The sequence below is a fragment of the Geotrypetes seraphini genome, chromosome 14 (assembly GCF_902459505.1).
Source record: "Geotrypetes seraphini chromosome 14, aGeoSer1.1, whole genome shotgun sequence".
Taxonomy (NCBI): domain Eukaryota; kingdom Metazoa; phylum Chordata; class Amphibia; order Gymnophiona; family Dermophiidae; genus Geotrypetes; species Geotrypetes seraphini.
The window spans coordinates 22,868,584-22,892,571 of NC_047097.1; the positions used below are offsets into that span (position 1 = coordinate 22,868,584).

General features: G+C 43.2%; 1 protein-coding gene across 2 annotated transcripts in view; it reads left to right on the plus strand.

Annotated features, from left to right (window-relative positions):
* The window catches only part of SHC4 (SHC adaptor protein 4), an 85,537-nt gene extending 62,521 nt beyond the window's left edge, over positions 1–23,016 (plus strand). For both annotated transcript variants that reach the window (XM_033920180.1, XM_033920181.1), the window contains 5 exons: positions 4,460–4,640; positions 7,578–7,638; positions 11,582–11,746; positions 16,515–16,765; positions 22,440–23,016. In XM_033920180.1, the coding sequence (XP_033776071.1) occupies positions 4,460–4,640; positions 7,578–7,638; positions 11,582–11,746; positions 16,515–16,765; positions 22,440–22,586 (805 nt within the window). In that variant the 3' untranslated portion in view covers positions 22,587–23,016. The remainder of the gene's footprint in view (positions 1–4,459; positions 4,641–7,577; positions 7,639–11,581; positions 11,747–16,514; positions 16,766–22,439) is intronic.
* Positions 23,017–23,988: the final 972 nt, after the last annotated feature.

A 23,988-nucleotide genomic window follows, 5' to 3' on the forward strand; every position in this document is an offset into this window, starting at 1 on the left:
TCTGATGTCATTTCCTGGTTGCGGGACCAGGATGTTACATGAGAAGGGAGCCGAGGTCGGCGCAACCAGCAGGTGGAAGATGCTGCTCGCACTGGTGAACATTTCAAGAGGTGCAGGGCAGAGTTGGGGGATGCACAGCACAGCGATGCAGGGAGCTAGCCTCCCTCCCTATGCCACTGAAAGCAGGCCACTTTTTAGCACTGCTTCATAAAAGGGCCCCTAAGAATGTGGGAAGCTTCCCTGCTGTTTCACAGAAAGAAAAATTAGAATGCATCTGCAAGGAAATTTAACATTCTCAAAGCATATCACTCATACCAGGCACCCCCGCCCCCCATGTTATATCCCTTCCCTCTATCTCATTTCTCCTACAACTATGTAACTTTTTCCTAACCCTCCCACTTACCCTCACTGTCTTGTCTGTCTATACGTATTATTTGTTTCTATTTTTCTCACTACTCTCTTTAAACACAATTAAATATATCTTGCTTTCCTTTTTACATATTATTGTTAACCGGTCAGATATTTGTTTTTATGATCGGGGTATAAAAAACCAATAAACTTGATACACCCAATTGAAGAACCCCCAGGACAGAGAAGCAAAAATGATCTCTCTCTGCTTCTGGATCTTCTTTAATAGATCAGGAAAAACAAAAAAAATTCTCCTTCCTCTGAACCATTCAGTTCTTCACCTAACTCTGAAAGTTGATGGTTGATGTTTGTAAGTTTTTGATGTGTTTATGACCAGTAGTGTAGTGAGGGTGCCATCCACACCCTCCACTCCGCTCCCTGCTCCTTCCTTCCCTGCCCCCCTTTCTCCTTCCCCACCCCATACACCACACTCACGCCCTCCCATCCCCCGTATCTCTTTAAATCTTCACCAGTGCGAGCAGCTTCTCTGGCTTGCTGCTTGCGCCGGCATTGGCTTTCCCTCAGACCCAGAAGTGATTTCAGAGCCAGACTGGCACAAGAGCAGGTTGGAGAATTTGCTCGTGCTGGCAAAGATTTAAATAGGTACAGGGCGGGGGTAGGGAATGGCACTAACATGACGAGGGGGGGGTAGAGGCAGAGAGGTACCGGTGCCCCCACATGGACGGCGCCTGAGGTGGTCCGCCCCCTCCTCTCTTACTAGGCCACTGTTTGTGACTTTCATTGGAGTTCGGTATTTACCACATTTTATGACAGTGTAGTGTGTCTTTATAAAATGGGCTTCAAATAAGCATCTTTAGCAGCTTGGACATACAACACCCTGTTATAAAATTATCCCCATTATATAAAATTGGCTACAGAGAAACTAAGAGATCCTTTTTCTAAAGGACATTAATGACCCTGTGGTAATGTGTGTGAGTTCTGTGGGAGCATGGCCTTCATAAAACACAAAAATATAAACCACCATAGGCCAAAATAATGCTGAGAGGGTTCAATAAATAGGGGAGCAAACCTCAGAAAATGGAGTTACACCCATTCAGGGTTTTTTTTAAAGAGCCAACCAACTTGTTCTCTTTACTCTTACTTACATCACTGGCTTGAAACCATCCTACCTTTTAACTCAATTAATACTTCAATACTTTAATTCATTATTTTATCTCATTTAAAATTCCATAAAACTACATGTAAATCTTTGGAACATAGAACCGACAGCAAAAGTACTTATCTTGAAAAAGTGTACTGGTGCTTTAGAAGTGCTGTATTAGAAAGTGCATTCATGCTGTAAACTTCTTTAATTCATTGCTGCTTGCTTCATAAAACACAGTCAGACAAGGATACAAGGTGAAACAAAAGCCCTTTATTAAACAATGCTGGACCTTGTTACTTCTCCAGCACAATAAATAAAGAATAATGTCTCATAAGGGGGAACTGGGTAAAACGTGGCCCTCGCGGATCTTAACCACACAGCCCTAAAAATCTGCTCACCTTGGGGGGGGGGGGGGGTGAGTGGGATCTGTGAGGTCCGCCGGAGTTAAAACATGGATCTCTGCGGGGTCCACAAGATCTGCATTTTACCCCCTCCTAATCCCAAAGGGTAAAGAAATCAGCAAGTGTAGAAGTTAACATGTGGACCCCACGGACCTAAAAGTGCAGGGCCTTAAATGGAAAGCGGCCGTGGTGTGGAGTCCCCAGGGATTCTCGTTTTTTAACTCCCACGGACCTCATGGATCCCACTCACTCTACAGATCCTCATTTTAACTCCTGCAGACCTCACGGATCCCACTAGATGAGGATACATGGGGTGAACGGGATCCATGAGGTCCACAGGAATTAAAACAAGAACCCATGCCACAGCCGTTTTCTTTTTAAGGTCATGTGGTAGATATCTGCGAGGTCCGTGGAATCCTCATTTACAGATCTGTCAGAGATAAACTGAAATTATAAACCACAGCTGTCAAAACTGTGATAAGCAGATTTTTAAGGGCATGTGGTTAATATCTGCAAGGTCTATGGGGTCCACGTTTTATCCAGTCCTATTCAGAGGCAATCTTTCCACCATCCTCAAACCTTCAATACATGCATCTATTTGAGGGGTTCACAGCCACTGGTATGGCTCCTCCAGACTCCTAAACAGGATTCTTATATAGCCAAGTTAAAGGTTGGCCTACCTTAGCTGAATACTTCTGACTTATAAGCAAGCAAGGGAAGCCCAAACTCAAGGGCAACTTCCTTCTTCCCAGAGCCTTATTCCTGGAGACCTCTTGCTTCGGGGCCTCCCACCTAGAAACCTCTTCCTTTGTGGCCTCCCTGAATGTCTCTACTCTAGGGCATATGAGCTCCTCACTGCTTGAATCTTACCCCCATGATACAGCAGGGTTGCCTCACCTGCCCTAAGGTGGCCTATTTGTAACCTCTGTGAGCTAATGCCCCCTGCTGTCCAATGGTGTAATTGCAGTACCATTGAGCTATCGCACCCTGCTCTATAGTGGCGTAACTGCAGTATCAGTGAGGGAGTGTCCCCTCAGAGGCACCTCTTACAAAGCCACAGTAGCGAGTACCAGAGCAGCAAATATGACGTAGCCTATAGGAATCGAATTGGCTGCGTCACTGCAGCTTTGTAAAAGGGGCCCTAAGTCATAAGAACATAAGAACAGCCTTACTGGGTCAGACCAATGGTCCATCAAGCCCAATAGCCCGTTCTCACGATGGCCAATCCAAGTCCTTAACACGCGGTTAGTGCATGCAAATAGGTTAACATAAAAATGCAATAAAGCGTTTTGTGGTATTTTGCCCGTCTGTGTGCACTAACTCGCATGTTAATGATTTTTGAAAAATAATTTTGTAGGGGGGGTGTCGTGAGCTGAGAGTGGGCATTTCTGCATTATCCGACTAGCACATTATGATTAGCACATGCTAACCGGATAACAGAGTTAACACAGGAGCACTTAGCGCTTCCTAAATAGGTGGTAAGTGATTTTTTATTGTTTTATGGTCTGTGTTTTTTGGGTTTGTTTTTTTGTTACTTTGTACCATTTTCAGTAAGACAAGAAGTCAAGTGAAATGAAAGAATGAATGAAATGGAAAATATACTGCTGTAATATAATTGTGAAATATACCTTCATAGGCAGTGCAATAAGTGGGCAAGCAGGATGTCTGCCCTAGGGACCAAACCAGAGGGGTGACACTCTTCTTCTGAGTCACAAAGCGAGGGAGCACCAAAAGCAACCTTTGCCTGGGGAACTGTTTGTTCAGTGACTACCCTGCTCACATGTAGGTTCGAAGGGGTACTGAAAAGTTCTCAGCCTAACCAACCAACTTCCTAAATTCTGACCATTATTTTGCCACTGTGGCTGAAAAGAGTATTACACTTCTCCCTCGGTATTCGCGGGGGATAGGGGCAGAGCCAGACCACAAATTGAGATATCCGGCAAATAACTTCTCGTACGGCTCTGACCCACCCCCGCCTCCCTCCCGCCTTCCCCCCTCCCCCCCCCCGGCATCCCGGCCTTACCTGGTGATCTAGCAGGCTTTCGGGGCAGGAGCAATCTTCCTACGCTCCTGCCCCGTGCAGATCGCCAATAGGAAATGACTGCCGTGAGTTCCCGTAGTCTCTCGAGATTACGACGGGAGCTCATGGCAGCCATTTCCTATTGGCAATGTACACGGGGCAGGAGCATAGGAAGATGCTCCTGCCCCGAAAGCCCACTAGACCACCAGGTAAGGCCGGGATGCCATGAGGAAGACTGGAGGGAGGCAGGAACATCCAAAACTATGGGGGTTCCCCCCCCAAAAAAATTTGCAAATATGTGAAACCGCGAGTGTTGAAACCGCGAATAGGGAGGGGGAAGTGTATCTTATTTTGTTAAGTGCCAATTTGCAGAAACAAAATTCTATATTTTAACATCATTTCAGATCATTGACTGAGCCATATCCATGTCGTACTCTTCTCAAATGGGTTGAGAATTTTTTAGCAACCCCTTGTAGTTATCTGAATGCTCTTTTCAGTGTTACACTTTTGTTCTTGCTTTATCAGTGAGGAGATGACCCTTGAGGGCTCAATCTGGAATTTAGAGGTGAAGGAAGAACATGAATACTATAACGAAATCCCTGGGAAACAGCCACCCACTGGCGGGTTATCAGACATGCGAATGAAAGTCCAAACAATGGAACAAAGACCTACCTGTCTCAGGCAAATTGAAAAGCAATACTGTTTGGTGAGCATGTTTTTCTAACTTGTAGAAGTAGCGGGGCTTGGAGAAAAAAGAGGGCCAGCATGGTAAAAGCTCCGGCACTCAAAGAATTCCTATGAGCATTGGAGCACTTACCTCACCGGCCCATGCTAAAATCCTCCAGCACAGCTTCATTAAAGGAGGAAGAGGTGGATATGTCTCTGGAATACATGTGCAACTTATGGAATAGTAGAAGTTGCACACACTTCAGGGCACAAGTAGCTTCCAGTGGTTAAAACTGCCATTGCCTTGGTGTAAATCACTGAATACTTCGCCGTACATGAAGACGGACACAGTACTACTCCAAAGGGTCCAGAGAAGAGCGACTAAAATGGTTAGGGGGCTGAAGGAGTTACCGTACAGCGAGAGATTAGAGAAACTGGGCTTCTTCTCCCTTGAAAAGAGGAGACTGAGAGGGGACATGATCGAAACATTCAAGATACTGAAGGGAATAGACTTAGTAGATAAAGACAGGTTGTTCACCCTCTCCAAGGTAGAGAGAACGAGAGGGCACTCTCTAAAGTTAAAAGGGGATAGATTCCGTACAAATGTAAGGAAGTTCTTCTTCACCCAGAGAGTGGTGGAAAACTGAAACGCTCTTCCAGAGGCTGTTATAGGGGAAAACACCCTCCAGGGATTCAAGACAAAGTTAGACAAGTTCCTGCTGAACTGGAACATATGCAAGTAGAGCTGGTCTCTGTTAGGGCACTGGTCTTTGACCTAGGGGCCGCCACGAGAGCAGACTGCTGGGCACGATGGACCACTGGTCTGACCCAGCAGCGGCAATTCTTATGTTCTTATGTTCTTACATGGATGGGAAAAGGGGGCAATGTCTGGAAAGCAGTATATACTAATGCTCGAAGTATGGGAAACAAGATTCTGGATCTAGAAGCTGTGATGGAAATATAGGAGCTGGATATAGTGGCAATCACAGAGACATGGTTCACGGAGAACCATGACTGGGATGTAGTTATACCGGGCTATAATCTGTTCAGGAAAAACAGGGCTGGAAGAAAAGGAGGGGGAGTAGCGTTATATGTTAAAGATCATATTAAAGCCACATAATTGCAGGATCTGCAGGGCAAGGAAGAGGCACTGTGGATCAATTCAGAAAGATGTCATCAGCAACGCCCCGGCGAGAGAAGGCCGCGAAGCAGCCTGTCTAGATTGCTGCCGACGTTGCCGTTTGTTACAAAGTATTTCGGTCTGGTGGTTGGCGGGAGAGAGATGGGTCAGCGATGGGGGGGAGGGGGGAAAGTGCTACTGCCGGCGACTAGGCTTTATTTTTAGGGGTAGGGCCTATATTAAGACCTACCCCAAAAATCATGCTAGGGTTTATTTTTGGAGAAACACGGTATGTGAAAGCTTGAAATCTTAGTGCGACGTGTGAGCAGTCTGACACCTATGACTGAGGCGAGGCAGGCTATACTGTAGAACTCGCTCATGGTGCTCTGTATGGCCTGGAAGGTGATATAGTCATGGGTATTGGATGAGGAAGGCTTGTAGGAACTGGGTGAGGCAGTTTGAGATGGTGGCCTGGGTGAGTCTTGTGTTGGCTGCTAGGATTGACTGGAAGCTCCCAGTGCTTAGGAATGTGAGAGAAGCAATGAGCTTGAGGTAGACGGGTATGGGCTTATTCCTTCATGTGCATGCCTGCGGGAGGGGTTCCAGCTGCCCTATCAAAGTGCTATCTATCTAGGAAGCAGGAGTGAGCCCTGAAGTCTCTCATGCAGGGGGTATCTCCTGCGGGCCTTCCCTGGTCTCTTTTTTCCTCCTGCAGCAGAACTTCAGCCACCACCAGTGCATTAATTCCATCCATGACCCACTACCACAGGTGCAGCCCACTATCCCTACTAACTACCACCCCCTCCCTAGACAGATGACCCCCTAAGCACTCACTATGCCAAATGCAGCTAACAACATCAGACGCAGGTAAGACAATAGGGACTCACTCTGCAGCTCCTGGCACACAGGACAAAAAAAGACAGCACAGTGACAGAGAGCAAGGTGAGTGACATGGGTAAGGGTAAGCTAGATGCACTTGTCTTTACGAGAAGCTTAGAGCGATATGGGGACTAAAACTATGCCAGGGTACACCTGGCGGGGCCACCGCTTGTGCGGATCGCCGGACTTGATGGACCTAAGGTCTGTTCCGGAGATGGCGCTTCTTATGAGTGAGGAAGTGGAGAAAGCGGTATCAGGTAGGAGGGGTGGGAAGGGATGGCAGGGGTCTGCAAGATATGGGTGTGGGGTGAGAAACGAGTCAGTCAGAGAAGCAGGGCAGGTTAGGTTAAGGTAGAGACAGGGACAGTAACTCTGCAGTTATTTAGCCAAACATTTGGCTTTAGCTCTCCAACACAACCAGATCGCTAGTCAAAAGACAGTGTGGGACTCACATTAGGTGCTTTTAAAATGGGTCTGACTTTGGGCGCCCTCAAATCAAATCATCTTAGTTTCTGTTATCGCTCTTGGATGTCCAGTCTCTCGGTACGCCCATAGCACACCCACATCTTGGAGGTCTTTTGCTGGCCATCTTTTCCAAAATGTTTGTGTGACTTGGACGTTTCCAGCTTACCTGGATGTCTAGATTGCTTTAGTGGCAGTTTATAGATGTCTTTATAGTTTGAAAATGATACCCATACGCTACAAAGAGGTGCCTTCTTGCCCTCTGAATCTAGGGACCTGTTATTAAATTACCTTCCATATACTTCATATACATTATTGTGCATTAAAATGAACTAACTTGCGTTAAAATGTTAATTTAGCTTGAAATATGAAAGCTTAAGTAAGAAGGTTTACGGGATTTCAATTAAATTGTTGGCTAATTTATTCATAGGTATCACAAATAGTAAATATACTGTACATATATTTTCAGGGGAAATGATAGTCATCTGATATGTATTTAATGGATTGCATTTACAGACTTGTAACCCAAAATGTACCAACATATATGAAAACTGTTTAGAACATCACAAGATGACAGGTATGTTCTTCTTCTTTATTCCATAGTAGTATGAATGAATTTGTTTGTCTATTTAAAATTTGATATACCGCCATAATAAAAATATATTGAATAAATGATAAAGAAATCCATTAAATAAATCTAAAGAAAAAATATAGTTCTATCTTATAGTTTTATGCAGGTTAATTCCTAAGACTCACCCATTATGGATCAGTAAATACGATCATTCTGAGGACTATCCTGTCCAAATGCTAAATTTAATAAATATGTTTTCAAAAGGGTTTTAAAAACCTTAAAATTAATGTCTAACCGAATCTGACTCGGAAGCTGGTTCCATAAACTTAAGAACATAAAAATTGCCATACTGGGACAGACCGAAGGTTTTCAAGCCCAGTATCGTGTTTCTACAATAACGGTGGCCAACTCAGGTCCCAAGTACGTGGCAAAAACCCAGAGTAGCAACATTCCAGAGCTGATATTGTGATGTCATAATGCTTCATTCCACCAATGCCTAAAAGCCAGCATCATCACTGATGTCACAATGGCTTGATTGTCCTATGCTTGGCTCGCATAAGAATTACTACACCCAGTGTCCTGTTTCTAACAGTGGCCAACCCAGGTCCCAAGTACCGAGCTAGATCCCAAGAAGTAAAACAGATTTTATGCTGCTTATCCTAGGAATAAGCAGTGGATTTTCCCAAGCCATCTCAATAATGGCCTATGGACTTCTCTTTTAAGAAATTATCCAAACCTTTTTTAAACCCCACTAAGTTAACTGATTTCACCACATTCTCCAGCAATGAATTCCAAAGTTTAATTACATGTTGGGTGAAGAAATATTTTCTTCGGTTTGTTGGGACCCAAAAAAAGAAAGCCTTTGAATGGGCAAATTCCCCTTTAGTTCTTCTAACTGATGTTATCACCAACCTGTTGTCTTGCAATAACCTCAACGTTCGTAGTGGAGAATATGGAATAATCAAAGAATTTCAATAACTTGGCTGTTGCAAATAAAATTATTTGTGCGTCAACATTAAGATTTTAAATTGAATCCTATATGGTATTAGTAACCTGTGATAAGAAAGAAATAACAGCGTGACATGATCAAATCTGCTTTTATACGTTTGAAGTCATCTGATATTGAACTTATCCCACCTTTTACATAACCGCAAAAGTGGTTTTTAGCGCAGACTGGCATACTGAATGCTCTGCGCTGCTCCCAACTCTCATAGGAACTCCATGAGTATAGGGAGCAGCGGAGAGCATTCAGCAGGCCAGTCTGTGCTATAAAACGCTTTTGCGGTTTTGTAAAAATGAGGGGGGGGGGTGTTTAGATAGTCCAGCGTATACTATATTACAATAATCTATTTTTGAAATTAAAAAAGTGTGAATTAATGTATGAAAAATGTTTTTATCAAAGTAATGCCTGATAGACCGTAAAGTTTCAAGTTTATTTAAAATTTCTTATATCGCCCAATGAACCTTCTAGGCGGTGTACAAAATCGTAAAAACATCAAAGAGTTAAAAAAAAAACCCCAAAAACAACCCTCTCTCATAATTTCTGACACCTGTTCATTGAAGGTAAGATGAGACTCAACCCATATTCCTAAATTCTTGGTACTTCTGAGTGTTATGCTATATAGTTTGATACTTAGGGGGGAAGTTATTATTGTGTGCTTCTGTTAAGACGGGTTATTTTACCACACGTTGTGCTATTTTAGCACTGGGTCCGTTTTATCCAATGAGACCTTGTGCTAAAATAGCACAATTTAGAAAACATAGAAACATAGAAAAATGACGGCAGATAATGGCTATAGCCCATCAAGTCTGCCCACTCCACAGACCAACCCCCTAAGTCTGCTCTAGAGCCCCCGCTCCAAATGACCCATCCTTGCATTCACCCTCTCATGCTATGCTTATGCTAAAACAACACATCTTTAGTGGTGGTTAACCCTTTCAGGACCAAGGGACATATTTGTCCCATAACTTTAAAATCCTATCAATTTTGATTGGGATAGTCTACAGTTCTAAATTTGATATGTACGGATTCCATATGATACTGCCTTTATGTAAACAAACTGGTTCCGACATTCATTCATTAGCGTCGTTGCTAGATTGACGAGAAGATTCACTTGCCACACTGTCCATAAGCCAGAAGTGTGATTTTTTTAAATAAAAATAATGATATTTCACAAAAAAAATCAATTTTTTGGCATCTGCAAGCCCTTTTTACCATAAAAATGTCGTCAAAACCACAAAAATTGGCCTACGATCCTTATGGTCCTGAAAGGGTTAAGGCTAAAAGGGAAAAATAACAAAAGGAACGTTTCTATGGTTGAAAGATCCATTGAGCGTCACTGATCAGTAAAGCCTGCCAGAAGTTACAACTAATTACAGTAAATGATAAACAAATGTTCAAAACTGTACTTTTTAAAATATTTAAATGTTGAATAAATGTATGAAAAAAATGACTGAAAAATATATTCAAAGTCGAATGTTGGGGTCAATATTAAAAGTTTTTAGCACATTTAAATGGTTCCTGGCCATTTAAATCGCTTGTGAAGGGCTCTCCGCTGATAATAAACAGCACTTAACCCATTATTTTATGTTAATCGTGTTTTGTATTCCGCCTTTACCTATTCAGGTCAATTCTGATGTCGGAGAGAAGGTTCCTGGGTGGCCCGGGACTTTCTCACCGATGTCAGAATTGATGTCGGGGGGAAGGCTTGGGAGCCGGGTGCGTCCTAATGCATATGCATGAGGGAGATTTGCATATAATGGAAGTGACAGGCATGCAAATCTGCTCCATGCATATTCATTAGGACTAGCCTGAAAACCCGATTGGCCTGGGGGGTCTTCCAGGACAGGGTTGGGAACCACTGGTCTAGAACAATTCATCATGGCCAGTTAATTGCGGCCATTTCAGCTCGATGAACTGGCTGTGATGAATCGTCACATTCCGAGTCTGGGTCTAGCATGTACGATTCAGCGTTTGGGGGGGGGGACGATGCCTCATACCCTCCCAAAAAATTAAACCCTCCCCCATCCCCTGACAGCAGCAGTCAAGCTCCCTTCAGCTGTTGGCATCCCAGTGCCCTCGCCCAGCTTGCCCTTTCCTATCGCCTCGGATGTTCACTCTTCCTCGGCATTGGGAGCTAAGGAGGGGGGGATTGCAGATGAAAGGGGGAAGCAGTCCACAAAGACCAGTGGCTGCTTCATAGAAGGAACATTACAAGAAGAGGGAATCAGAAGACATATCGCAAGAAGAGGTGACGAGTGAACCTGCAGCCCATCTCGGAATGGAATGATTCATCACGATCATTTCAGCGTGGCTGCGATGAAACATTCCACAATGGTTCATCCAATTGCATCCTCTGAAGGCCTAAGAATGTTCTAATGAATCTAACTGATAAGGCCAGATGTACTAACTGGTTTTCTAGTTATGCGTCTATGAAAAACAATTTTTTTTTAGTACATTTAAAACTAATCTGAGAAATATTTTTTCACTCAGTGCATGTGATAAAAGCAGTTAGCATAGCTGGATTTAAAAAAAGGTTGTAAGAAATTTCTGGAAGAGAGTCTATTAAACTGGGGAAAACCAATAATCCTGGAAGTAAGCGACGTGGAATCTGTTTTCTTTGAGACCTTCCTGATTCTTGTAACCTGGATCGGCCACTGTTGGAAACAGAATTCAGAACTTTATGTTCTAATACATATGACCCAAATAGAGTTACCCTGTAAGTCTAATACTATATTAGGATAACCAGATTATTAAAACACCGGAGCTGAAACCATGATGAAAATGTGTCGATCAGTTTCATCAACTTGTCTTCTGCATATGTGAAAAGAATTACTAATTTACAAGGCATATGCTGTGCCATAACATGAAAAAATGTAGCTCACGTTAGTTTTCATTACAAATATGAATATGGTTATTTTTAAAATGCATTATTATCTGCAATCTTAGGTCTCCCTGGAGAAAGATCACTGAAGACAAAGAGAGATGCAGTGCTACTGACACCGACATGCAGAGCTGATCTATTTGATGACCCCTGTTACATGAACACTCAAACTCATCTCTCTCTGAGTGTTGGGGTCACACCCATGCATGGATGTCTTCTGCATCAAGCAAGTACGTTTGTTTTCAGATCAGATGATCTAGCAGCCTTTCTGACTTTCTAAAGCTGTGATGGTGATCTCTGTTTCTCAAGTGCTCTTCTAACTAACACCCCCCTCCCCCCTTTTACAAAACCGTGCTACTGGCTACCAAGTGGGGACGGCACAGAAGCCCAGTAATTCCTAATGGGCTTCAGTGTGATTACCACAGGCTGCCACGTTAATTGGCTTAGTAAAAGGGTGGGTAAATTTTAGAAACTGTCAGTAATTAGAGCCTTAGCAGGCAAATATACCTTAAGGACCTGTGTGAGGGAGTCTACAAGAAGCTACCACTCCCCCAGCTGAATAGTCCCTCACATTATCAGAGCTACCTCAAAGGGAAGTGACAGGGGACGAGGAGTCAGGGAGACGTAGGTTAGCAGATTTTTGCTAGGCAAAAAGAGGATGTTTGGCCCCACCCTATTCTGCCCCTGTCTCATCCCCCATACAAGCCGCGTAGCATTTGTGCATGCACAGATGCACTCCAAACATGGCCCCAAGCTCAAAGCTTTTCAAAACCCAGACAAAGTGCTGGGTTTTGAAAAGTCATCAAGCCAGTTCGCTAAAAGGAGGACATGTCCGGGTATGTCTGGTAACCCTAGGGCAGGGGTAGGGAACTCAGGTCCTCGAGAACCGTATTCCAGTCGGGTTTTCAGGATTTCCCCAATGAATATGCATTGAAAGCAGTGTATGCAAATAGATCTCATGCAGATTCATTGGGGAAATCCTGAAAACCCGACTGGAATACGGTTCTCGAGGACCGGAGTTCCCTACCCCTGCCCTAGGGAGATGGGAATCAGGAAGTATAAAAGGACAGGGCCAGAGCTAGGTCTGGAGGCCCAGGGGAAAGAAGGAGGAAGATATGATTCCTGTATGAGCCTTGACTACAACCCTTAGATACTTGGCTTGGCTGCAGCAACCCTCCAACAATTTTTCCTTCGTCTCTTCTCAGCCCCCATCCTCTCACTTCCAGCTTTTAAAATTCTCTTCTTTGCCAGGCACTAACTTGCTGCCCAGGCCAACCTGGAGCTTTTCCTTAGCCAGGTCCTGCACATATACAGGAATTTGCATCAGAGGGGCGGGACCTGGCTGAGGAAAGGCTCTGGGTCGGCCTAGGAAGCAAATTAGCGCTGCTGCTGCTGGCAAAGAGGACTGGAAAAGCTGGAGGTGAGAGGAAGGACTGAGAGGGGATGAAGGGACAGGTGCTGGACTTATGAGGGGAGGGAAGCTGGCTAAGGAAGAGGTGCTGTATTCGAGGGGGAGGTACTGGACTGAGGGGGAGCAGAGGCTAAAGAAGAGGTGCAGGACTCTGAGGGTACAGGGCAATGAGTTACCGCATAAAGATAGAATTGATTTTTATGTGGTCCTATTAGTGCATTTAACCAGACCAGGTAAGTGTTGTGAATATCAGCATTTAATCAGCCAAGAGCTGACTCTGGGACAGATGCTAAAAAGCATACTGTTGGGGTAAGGCTGATTGTAACTACTCTAGCTTTTGAGTAACTTCAGCCTCTAATGTACAAAAGGGTTCTTTCTCGGTGTCTTTTACCGATAGTGGTAGCAGCCACCAAGATTCCTATGCTACTGCATTGCAAGAAGTGAAATAGTATTAAAATGAGCATTCTGTGTAATGCACGGCAAAGATATGCCTATCTTTAGCGTGCAAACTTTTACGGCAGGTCTTAGCTCTCATTTCCTTACTTTCCTGAGCAGTGATTGGCTCAGGCACTGTCAGGAATGTAATTAGTAGGAGCACTCAGACCCGCAAACATCCCTGAGTAGTGAAGACACAGAAGGATTGCGAAGACCTGCGACGTGACATAAACACGCTCGAGAAATGGGCCGTGATATGGCAAATGAGGTTTAACGTGGATAAGTGTAAGGTGATGCATGTCGGTAACAAAAATCTTATACACTGGTGCAGTACTCGGAGGGACCCCCCCCCCCCCCCAGGAGAGAGACATGGGAGTACTGGTAGACAAGTCAATGAAGCCGTCTGTGCAATGTGTGGCGGCGGCGGCAAAAAGGGCAAAGAGAATGCTAGGAATAATTAAGAAGGGGATCAAGTTTCAAGTTTATTAGTTTTTAATATACCGACCATCAACAAATATCTGGCCGGTTAACAATAAAATTAAAAAGGGTAAGAAGGATAAAAAATAAAATAATTGGCACCCCTCCCGCTCCTGAAGATGAGGGAGCCTTTTTGCAAGGAGCAGAAGGGACCGGGCACCCCTCCTGCTGCCAACTATTTTTTTTTTTTTTTTTTTAATTTAGAAATATATGGTGTGAACATGAATAATAACAACTAGACAAACTTGAAAGTGAGGGTAAAAGGGAAGGGAGGGGAAAAGTTACATATTTGAGAAGAAAAGGAGGAAGTGGGAATGGGATAAAACGTATAGGGTAGGGACGCTTTGTTAAAGCGGTTGGTTGCTTTTTAGAAAAGGAAAACAGAAGGTAAGTCTAAGCACAGCCGAATGCGTCACAAAATAAAAAAAGTCTTTAGGCTTATCTTGAATTTGTCTAGATGTTGTTAATCGCGGAGTTGCTGTGGCAGAGAATTCCATAAAGTTGGGGCAGCTACTGCGAAATTTATTTTCCGTGTGTAATAAAAGTCTTTTATGGAGGGAATAAAGAGAAGCTTTTGATCAGTTGACCTTAGAGTGCGTGGGGAAGATTGGGGGATAAGAAGCTTATCAAGAAATGAGGGCTGGTGAGAAAGTTTTATTTTGAAGGAGAGTAAGATGATTTTGTAGGTGATACGGTGAGTGATGGGGAGCCAATGTGCCTCTTTTAGAAGAGGAGTAACATGGTCAAATTTGCCTATTTTGTAAATGAGTTTTATTGCTGTGTTTTGTATTAATTGTAGGCGTCGGATTTCTTTTTGGGGGAGACCGTTGAGAAGAGAGTTACAATAATCTAAATGGGAGATGACTAAGGAATGAATCAGGATGTTGATTGAATCGGTCTCTAGAATTGGAATTAGCGACCGAATGATGCGGAGTTTGAAGAAACAGATTTTTGCCACCGAACTAATATGGTCATGGAAAGTAAGATCCCTGTCAATGATGACGCCTAATAGTTTTATTTTTGTTTCCATTTGTATCGGAGTGGATTTGATAGAAATTTTTTCCAATAAGGATTCGCAGGTTTTGATTGGAAGTAAGAGGCCTCGGGATTTATCAATATTGAGGGAGAGTTTATTTGAGTAGAGCCAATCATTTATGGTGTCCAATTTGTTATTTATGTCTTTTATGTCTGAGATGTTTGAAGTGTTGATTGGGTGAAGAAGTTGTATGTCATCTGCATAGGCAAAGATTGTGAATCCAATAGATTGTGCTAATGTAAGAAGAGGAGACAGAAAGATATTAAATAGTAATGTGGATAGAATTGAACCTTGCGGGACACCATAGGTTTGTGATATAGCTGAAGAAGTTTCATTCTTTACATGGACTTTAAAGCTACGTTCGTTAAAGTAAGATGTGAACCATGAAAGAGCTGGACCTGAAATACCGCAGTCTTTGAGTCTATTAATAAGAAGAGAGTGGTCGATAGTATCAAAGGCTGCAGACAGGTCAAGAGAGATAAGAATAACCGATTTTTGATGGTCATGGTAGTAATGTATAGTTGAGATAAGGCCTAGCAGTGACAATTCTGTTGAATGTGAAGAACGGAAGCCGGTTTGGCATGGATGTAAAGCATGGGTTTTTTCAATGAACTCTGTAAGTTGGGTGTGAATGATTTTTTCAGTTAGTTTGGAGATTAAGGGTAGATTAGCAATAGGGCGGTAATTTCTAGGTAGAGAGGAATCTAAGTTGTGTTGTTTAAGTTTTGGAAAAACAAGGGCTGTTTTCCAAGCATATCGGAGAAGGTTATCATGCCGCTGTACCGGGCCATGGTACGCCCCCACCTGGAATACTGCGTCCAGCACTGGTCGCCGTACATGAAGAAGGACATGGTACTACTCAAAAGGGTCCAAAGAAGGGCGACTAAAATGGTTAAGGGGCTGGAGGAGTTGCTGTACAGTGAGAGATTAGAGAAACTGGGCCTCTTCTCCCCAACCCCATCTCTTGATTTGAATACCGGCAGGTATGGGATGTCAAGTCCTTGAGATGCAGAGACATGGTCCACCCACTAGACCACCAGGCTTTTTTTTTTTAATTGCTGGGGGTTCCGCGAGAGGAGGGAATTGAGGGTCTATTTTTGGAGGGCTTGGGCTGGGGGATCGGGGAGCTTTCTTGGAGGGCAGTGGGGGGACTCAGGGGCTGGAGACATATTTTTGTTGGCATGTCCCAGGAAATTCCAACCTTTTAGTAACAGATGCTCAAAAGCAACATCATGTATATAAGTTGAGCATCTGTTGCTAAAATTAGGCCAGTATTTTCCAGTATTGTAGCTTAATAGCACTGTGGTTTGTGCATCTGCCCCTCCATCTCCAAAACACCCCCAAAATAGCCAATTTTTAGTTCTGCATTAACCAAACCTTTACCTGGCTAGACACCATTTCTGGCTGGTTAAATCACATTGACTATCAACTCTTTGTTTTCACTGGGCAGCTTCTTCTTTTAGAAATAATTATCTCCTACCTGGAGCTGATGTTCCTGAAAAATGGTGGACATTTATTTCTTGGAAGTTTGTTAAAACAGGATATGTCTGTCTTACTGCATGCATGCATATTTCTTTCTTGTTTTAAAGCACAAATTCCAACTTCTTTTGTGTTTTCTTTGATGCATATATTGTTTCAGAATTATCAGAAGCAGCTCATCCGCGTGCAAGCAGCAACACTTCTATGTGTGGTCTTCCGCAGCTAACACAACAGCTGAAGCAAGAGGACTGGTTTCACGGCAAACTAAGCAGAAAAGCAGCAGAGTGTCTTTTAGTGAACGATGGGGATTTTCTAGTGCGAGAGAGTGTGACATCACTGTGCCAGTACGTACTTAGCGGATTACAAGGAGGACAAGCAAAGCATCTTTTATTAGTCGATCCAGAAGGCAAGGTAAAGGGTGTGGTTTTATTAAGTTCACATCTACAAATGTTTTAGAGACACAACTAGAAAAAGTGCCATAATCAGAGTGCATTTCTGTTGTGATTTTTCTGCCTATTCAACTTGTTCGTTCTGAATTTAGCATTTGGGAAAGGCCTGGATTTACTGTTGTTGGGAATGAAATTTATTCATGCATCATCTAATTACACTCATTTCATTGGAATTCTCCTCCTCTTCATATTTCAGGTGAATTACAGTATCTTTCAAAAATGTCAAACTTGTTCTGAAAACGTAAGGACTCTTTGTAAAAACCAGCATTAGCTTTTCAACTTTGCATATACAGTGTTGCCTCGCATAACGAACGCCTCACACAACGAACGCTGCACACAACGAACTTCATGTCTTGATTCACACAACGAACTTCGTTTCACACAACGAACTTCGTTTCACACAACGAAGTCGCCCGAGCTGCCGATGTATTGCATCCTTCCGCGCAGGCACTGCAGGCAGTCGTTAGTCACTGCGCTTAACTGCCCTCTCTCACTGTATACAGTCATCCTTTTAAGATAAACTCAATATTTTTTATATATCATGGCTTCTAAAAAAAGCAGGAAGGTGATTTCTGTTGAAATGAAACGGGAAATAATTAGAAGGAGTGAATGTGGGGTAAAACAGTGTGACCTCGTCAAAGAGTTTGGCCTCAGCAAGACCACCATTTTCACCATTTTGACAAATTTATCTTTTTTTATGTCATCTTAGCATATTTTATGCTGCAGAACGAATTATTTTTTTTAACATGTATTGTTATGGGAAAACGCGTTTCACATAACGAACTTTTCGCATAACAAACTTGCTCCTGGAACGAATTAAGTTCGTTGTGTGAGGCACCACTGTAAAATTAATCCAGAGGAGACTTAAGCTTGCCTGGTTTGATCGGCTGCTATTTTTCCTAGTCTCATTCTTTACCCCCCACCGCCCTTACTTCTTTATGAGTGTCTTACCCTCTCTGGTTTGTCAGGAATGAGTGCATTCTGTCCGGTCGTTATTGTAGTTCCTTTCTATTTCTAAGGGAGATGTTTAGTAAACAGCATTAAATCCTTCGTGTGCGCTAACAGAAGTAATATGCCTGTTCTCGGAAAGGGTGTGAAAATATTGTCCTGCTAGCACGTTCTAGGTCAGGGGTGTCAAAGTCCCTCCTCAAGGGCCTCAATCCAGTCAGGTTTTCAGGATTTCCCCAATGAATATGCATGAGATCTATTTGCATACGATGAAAGCAGTGCATGCAAATAGATCCCATCAAGTTTCAAGTTTATTAGGATTTTATATACCGCCTATCAAGGTTATATAAGCGGTTTTACAATCAGGTACTCAAGCATTTTCCCTGTCTGTCCCGGTGGGCTCACAATTTATCTAACGTACCTGGGGCTAGGAAGGATTAAGTGACTTGCCTAGGGTCACAAGGAGCAGTGTGGCATTTGCATATTCATTTGCATATTCATTGGGGAAATCCTGAAAACCTGACTGGATTGCGGCCCTCGAGGAGGGACTTTGACACCCCTGTTCTAGGTGCATGCACTAAGGCCCAGATTCACTAAAGATAGCGACTCAATCGCTGTTGGTCGATTTTTAAACAGCCATTGATTCACTATCTAGTTTGCATACATCCCTCCTGCCATATTTTTAAGTGCAGTGGGGGGAAGCATCGAGTGGCAGGAGAGGGTGGGCATCCCTCCTGCCATTTGTGGGTTGCCGCGAGCTGTGGGGGTGCACGTTAGTTGGGGGAGGGGGGGGAGTTGATTTTTGGTTTTTTGACAGGTCTGCCTGTTTTTTTTTTTTTATGGGACAGACATTTTGAGTGTGCAATACATGCAAAAAATCTGTGCCGTGGGAAAAAAAACCCAGGCAGATCTGTCAAAAAACCTGCAGAGCTGTCGGTAACACAGTTACTATGATGAAGCTAATAGGGTATTTGGAAATTTAATAAGTAATTCATATAGTAATAATATTTGGCATCTATATGCCTGCCAATCAATTTATCTATTTAATAGGCATATAGATGCCAAATATTATTACTATATGAATTACTTATTAAATTTCCAAATACCCTATTAGCTTCATCATAATTATTTACTAGGTTGGATTTTGAGTATAAAGATCCATCGTCTATTGTTTGGGTAACACAGTTACTGACAGGTCTGCAGTAGTCAGGTTTTAGGATCGTAAAACCCGATGCAAAATAGCCAAGCTTGGCTATTTTGCATGGGGTTTTACTCATTTGCATGGGTGGATTGGATCGGAAAATACGCAGTGGGCCGCTTAGTGAATCGGGTGGGTAGCAGCGATCATCTCTAAACCTGTGAAAACAGGTTTAGCGACGATTGCTGACTTTAGTGAATCGGGGCCTAACTGGTCAACAGCTGAGTTAACAGTTGATCACTTAGCACCCCAACATAGGAGTTACTTAGTGCCAGATTCTATAAACAGTGCCTATGCATGCCTACTAGTGCTGCCCGATTCAAAGAAAAATATTTCAATTCGATTCGATTCACCCTGTTGGATTCGATTCACTGTTAATGACACAGCTTTTTAAGTTTAAACATTTTATTTAACCAAGGCAATATCATGTCAAAAATAGGAACATCCAAACTATAACATAGCTTTAAAATTAGTTAGAAACATTGGATTAAATAAATTACATTTGCCAGTTCTTACTTAGAAATATCAGTTTGTCAGCTTTGGCTGGCTTCAGACAACTTTGCCGAGCAGAAATTATTTGACCTGCTGCTTCCATTCCCAGCCCCCAAGACTCGCCAACCCCCTGCCGATTCTCAGCTTCCATCCCCAGCCCCCAAGACTCACCAGCCCCCCTGCCGATTCATTTATTTACTGGACTGGATATGGAATTGCGGGGAAGAGAGGAGAAATGCAGGGAGAGAGCCAGCCAAAATTACCCTTTGCTGCTGCCAAGGTCTGCTGCACGAGGTCCGCTCGTTCGCCACTTGACGCTCCCACGTCCTTTCGTTTCTTCTGATGTAACTTCCGGTTTTGCAAAACTGGAAGCTACATTAGATGGGAACGAGGCCGGCGGTGAGAAAAAGCCTGAACTTGTCTCGAGGTTGAATCGGTGAGTCCGGTTTTTCACAAAAACGAACCGAATCGAATCAATTCACCTGATTTGAATCGGTGAACTGATTCGAATCGTGAATCGGGCAGCACTAATGCCTACATTGCAGGCACTACTTGGTGAAGTTAAACTAAACTAAAACTCAACCTTATATACCGGGTCTTCAACCAAAGGAAGCTCGACGCGGTTAACAATAAATTAAAAAAAAAATAAAGTAAACTGAAATACAAGAGTTAGAGCTCCTTTTACAAAGGCACGCTAGTGGTTTTAGCACGTGCTAAAATGCCGCACATGCTAGCTGCTGCCGCCTCCTTTTAAGCAGGCGGTAATTTTTCGCACCTTAGTAAAAGGAGTCCTTAGTTTACAAAATGTTTAGCAAATAAAAAAGTGTTTAGAAGTTTACGGAAGAGTTGGAAGGAACTGGGACACCTCAAAATTAGGGGAAATTCATTCCATAGTTGGGGAAATTTAAACGCCAAAATTCTTAACTCCTTGAATTCCTTTCCTAGAAGGAAGAGAAAGTTCAAATCGATGAATGCCTCTCGCATAGGAAAATCTATAAACATTCCATAGCAGAGGAACAAAAGGAGCAAAGATACCATGTCAAATCTTAAAAACAATACATAAACCAGGAGCCAATGGAGAGAGAAAAGCAAAGGAGTCACATGGTCGAATTTGCTCTTTCCATAGATCAACTACGCGGCGGTATTCTGAATCAATTGTAGTCTTTGAAGGCAGTACTTAGTGATGCCAAGATAAATAGCGTTACAATAATCTCACCGGGATAATATAATAGATTGGACTAAAACAGAAAAATGACGTTGATGGAAAAGAGATCTAACCTTCCTCAACATTCGTAAGCTGAAAAAGCATTTCTTAACCAGAGAGTTTATTTGATCCTTAAAAGTAAGAGAAGAATCAAAGTATTCCCAAAATCTTAGAGGAGAACTCAATTTGTAGGGAGGCTCCAGAATCCAAAAGTACAGTGGAAGGAAGATGATCCAATTTTGGGCCTAACCACAGAAGTTTAGTTTTAGCTGCATTTAGCTTCATCTGGACAGACATAGCCGCTTATGGAATCCTGCCTAGCGGCATCTAGGCATTTTTAAGCATCACTCGGCATCCTAGAGTTAGACGTCGATATATTAGGCCAGGTTTTACTTGGCCTAATTTACCTGTGCCTACATTGGACACCTAGCAACGCCTAAGTCAACCACACCTATTGTCTGCCCCTAATCATGCCTACCTGCATCGGAGGGTGCCTCTACTTAGGCACCAGTAGGTATCCTAAGAGTTCACGCGGATCCCAAATTTAGGCGTCACTAGGCATCTGATTAGGGCACCAAGCAGCACTTAGGGGTCCTTTTATCAAGGCGCGGTAGGGGTTTAACGCGTGGAATACCGAGCGTTAAAACACCTGCCGCGCTAGTCGCTAACGCCTCCATTGACGAGGCGTTAGAATTTTGGCTTGCCACGGGAGTTAGTGCGTGATGAAATGTCCGATGCGCTAACCCCCGTAGAGCACCTTGATAAAAGGAGCCCTTAATCTAGGCACCATTTATAGAATCTGGCCCTAAGTGCTCTTGTGTTAAATCCTAGCAATTACTGTGTGCTAAGTACATTAGTACATGACTTGCATAAAAAATACTCTCAAAAAGAAAAGTTAGACTTGCAGTTAACAGGCGCTAAAAGGAAGGATCAGGTTTACCTTGATAATCCTCTTTCCTGTAGAACAGCATACCTCGCAACCTTGTGAGAACTCACGGCAGCCATTTCAGATAGAAGTTCTGCACGGGGCTGGAGTGTAGGAAGATCGCTCCTGCCCCGTTTCACTGTCTTTCAAGGTTGTTTTTTAAAAGTCTGGGAGGTGGGAGGGAGGTTGGATGTGTCAGTGTCGACTGGGACAGGAGGCAGGAGGGACCTCTCATGTCCTGGCCCACTGCTGGATCACCAGAGTTCATGGCAAGCCCGGGGAAGGCCTAAAAGGCATTAGGGAGGAAAGGTGGGGCCTGGGTGCAGAGCCAGGCAGGAGAGGGAAGGGGGCCGTGTGCAGAGCCTGGCAGGGCAGGGGAGGGAGGGAAACTGGGAGCAGAGCATGGCATGGCAGGACACTTGAATATAAACTCCCAGTTAATATTTGAGTCAACCTTTTTCCTTTCCTTTTTGGGTGGGGAAAAAAATGTCACCTTGGTTTATATTTGGATTGGTTTATATTCGAGTATATATGGTACATGCATACTGGGAAAGCATTTTATAAACTGAAAAAATAAGTTTAGGTTGGCCTCTAACAGGGTTCCACCTGATTCAGGTCAATCCCCAACATAATGAACCAGTTTTGCATTTGTCCCATTGCATCTAATTCTAAAAAAAATAGTAAAACTTATTCATTTAATTTAAACAATTAGCAGAATCGTATGGCAGGGGTTTTTTTTGCAGGCTAAATCATGTGGAAACTCATTACATGTGATCTGTTCTCTTTTTAGGTAGCGATGTGTCATTTCTCTCTCACTGCTGTTTGCTAAAAATGAACTCAAACACACCTTTATTTTTTTCCTTTCAAAGGTAAGGACAAGGGATCACATATTTGATAGCGTAAGCCATCTTATTCACTACCATGTGGAAAACCAATTGCCTATCATTTCTTCTGGAAGTGAACTGTGTCTCAAGCAGCCAATAAGAAAACCCAGCAACCCAACACACGGGAGATGAAGCAAAAGAATTCTGTAACGTCCACAGCGGTCGTAAAACTGATTCACTAGGAAGTAGCATTTGCAAACTAGGCTTGACTGCTTTACATGCTGCACATTGCTGATGCTATTTGTGGAAACAGGAAATAAATGATGGGTGGCCAGATGAAAACCTGGGAGGGAGAAAAAACCAGAAAGCCATCTAAGCTGAAGAAAAAACACCCACCCAGATGATTTTTGAGGTTGACGGCAATGGGCTTAAAGCACAACTGAATCTTTTAAATGCAAAAGCTGTCTTGAATTAACTACCAAGACAGTTGTGTGTGCCTTCGTATGTGGAAACACTGTACTGGACAATATTAGGTTTATTGAATTAATTTCCCGGGTATTTGTCTAGATTTGGGGAAAGTCTAGAACATCTTGGGGACCATTTGGGAAAGTCTAGACCAGGGGTAGGCAATCCCGGTCCTCGAGAGCCACAGGCAGGTCAGGTTTTCAGGATATCCATGATAAATATGCATGAGATAGATTTGAATCTCAAGGAGGCAGTGCATGCAAATCCATCTCATACATATTAATTGTGGATATCCTGAAAACCTAACCTGCCTGTGGCTCTTGAGGACCGGAATTGCCTACCCCTGGTCTAGAACTTCTTGCCAAAACAAAATCTACTTTGAATAGCTTTACAATGGAATTAGCACTGATCTTTGATTTTTCTTATAAGGACACTTTAATAACAAACAACATGGAAAAAGACTACCCTGTAGAGAATTCAGCTTACATAGGGGCCCTTTTACTAAAGCTTAGCGTATGCTAAATGCTGTATGTCCTGTTTTATCCCTATGGACCATATAGCACTTGGCATACATTAATGTCTGCTCTAGTGCAATGTGTCTAGTGGTCCTGAATGCTAGGGTCTTGTATCTGAACCTGCAAGTTGCTTGCAGAAATCTGTCAATTATGTTTGCACTCCACCTCCTTCCTAGTGAGCTGCTCCTGCCCCTCTGTTTGTTTTTTTGCAAGCAAGTAGCTCAGAAGAGTTTTTGATCTGCTCTAAGGTATTATTTTTTTGGCTATTTTATTTTCAGTGTTCTTTGGAGACTCAGTGCATGGAGGTTCCCATTTGGTGGGACCTCTGTATGGGAGAAGATGCAGACTCGCAAGGCAGAAGTCTACTGCTAGCAGGATCAGCCCTTGGGGATACTTAGCTAGCCAGCCTACTTGTATATATTTTTTGAGCTCAGGGGTCATCCCCTGTGTAGCTGCTCACATCCCTGATTTACTCAGGAACTTGAGCACAGGCTGTTTGGCTCCTTCCCAGCTCAGATGGGACTAACAATGGTCTAACTGTGTGGTACTCTACTCCCCTACTTTTGCAACACAGTTTTCCAGGGGTTGAGATTCAGTCCGACCTCGGTCCAACT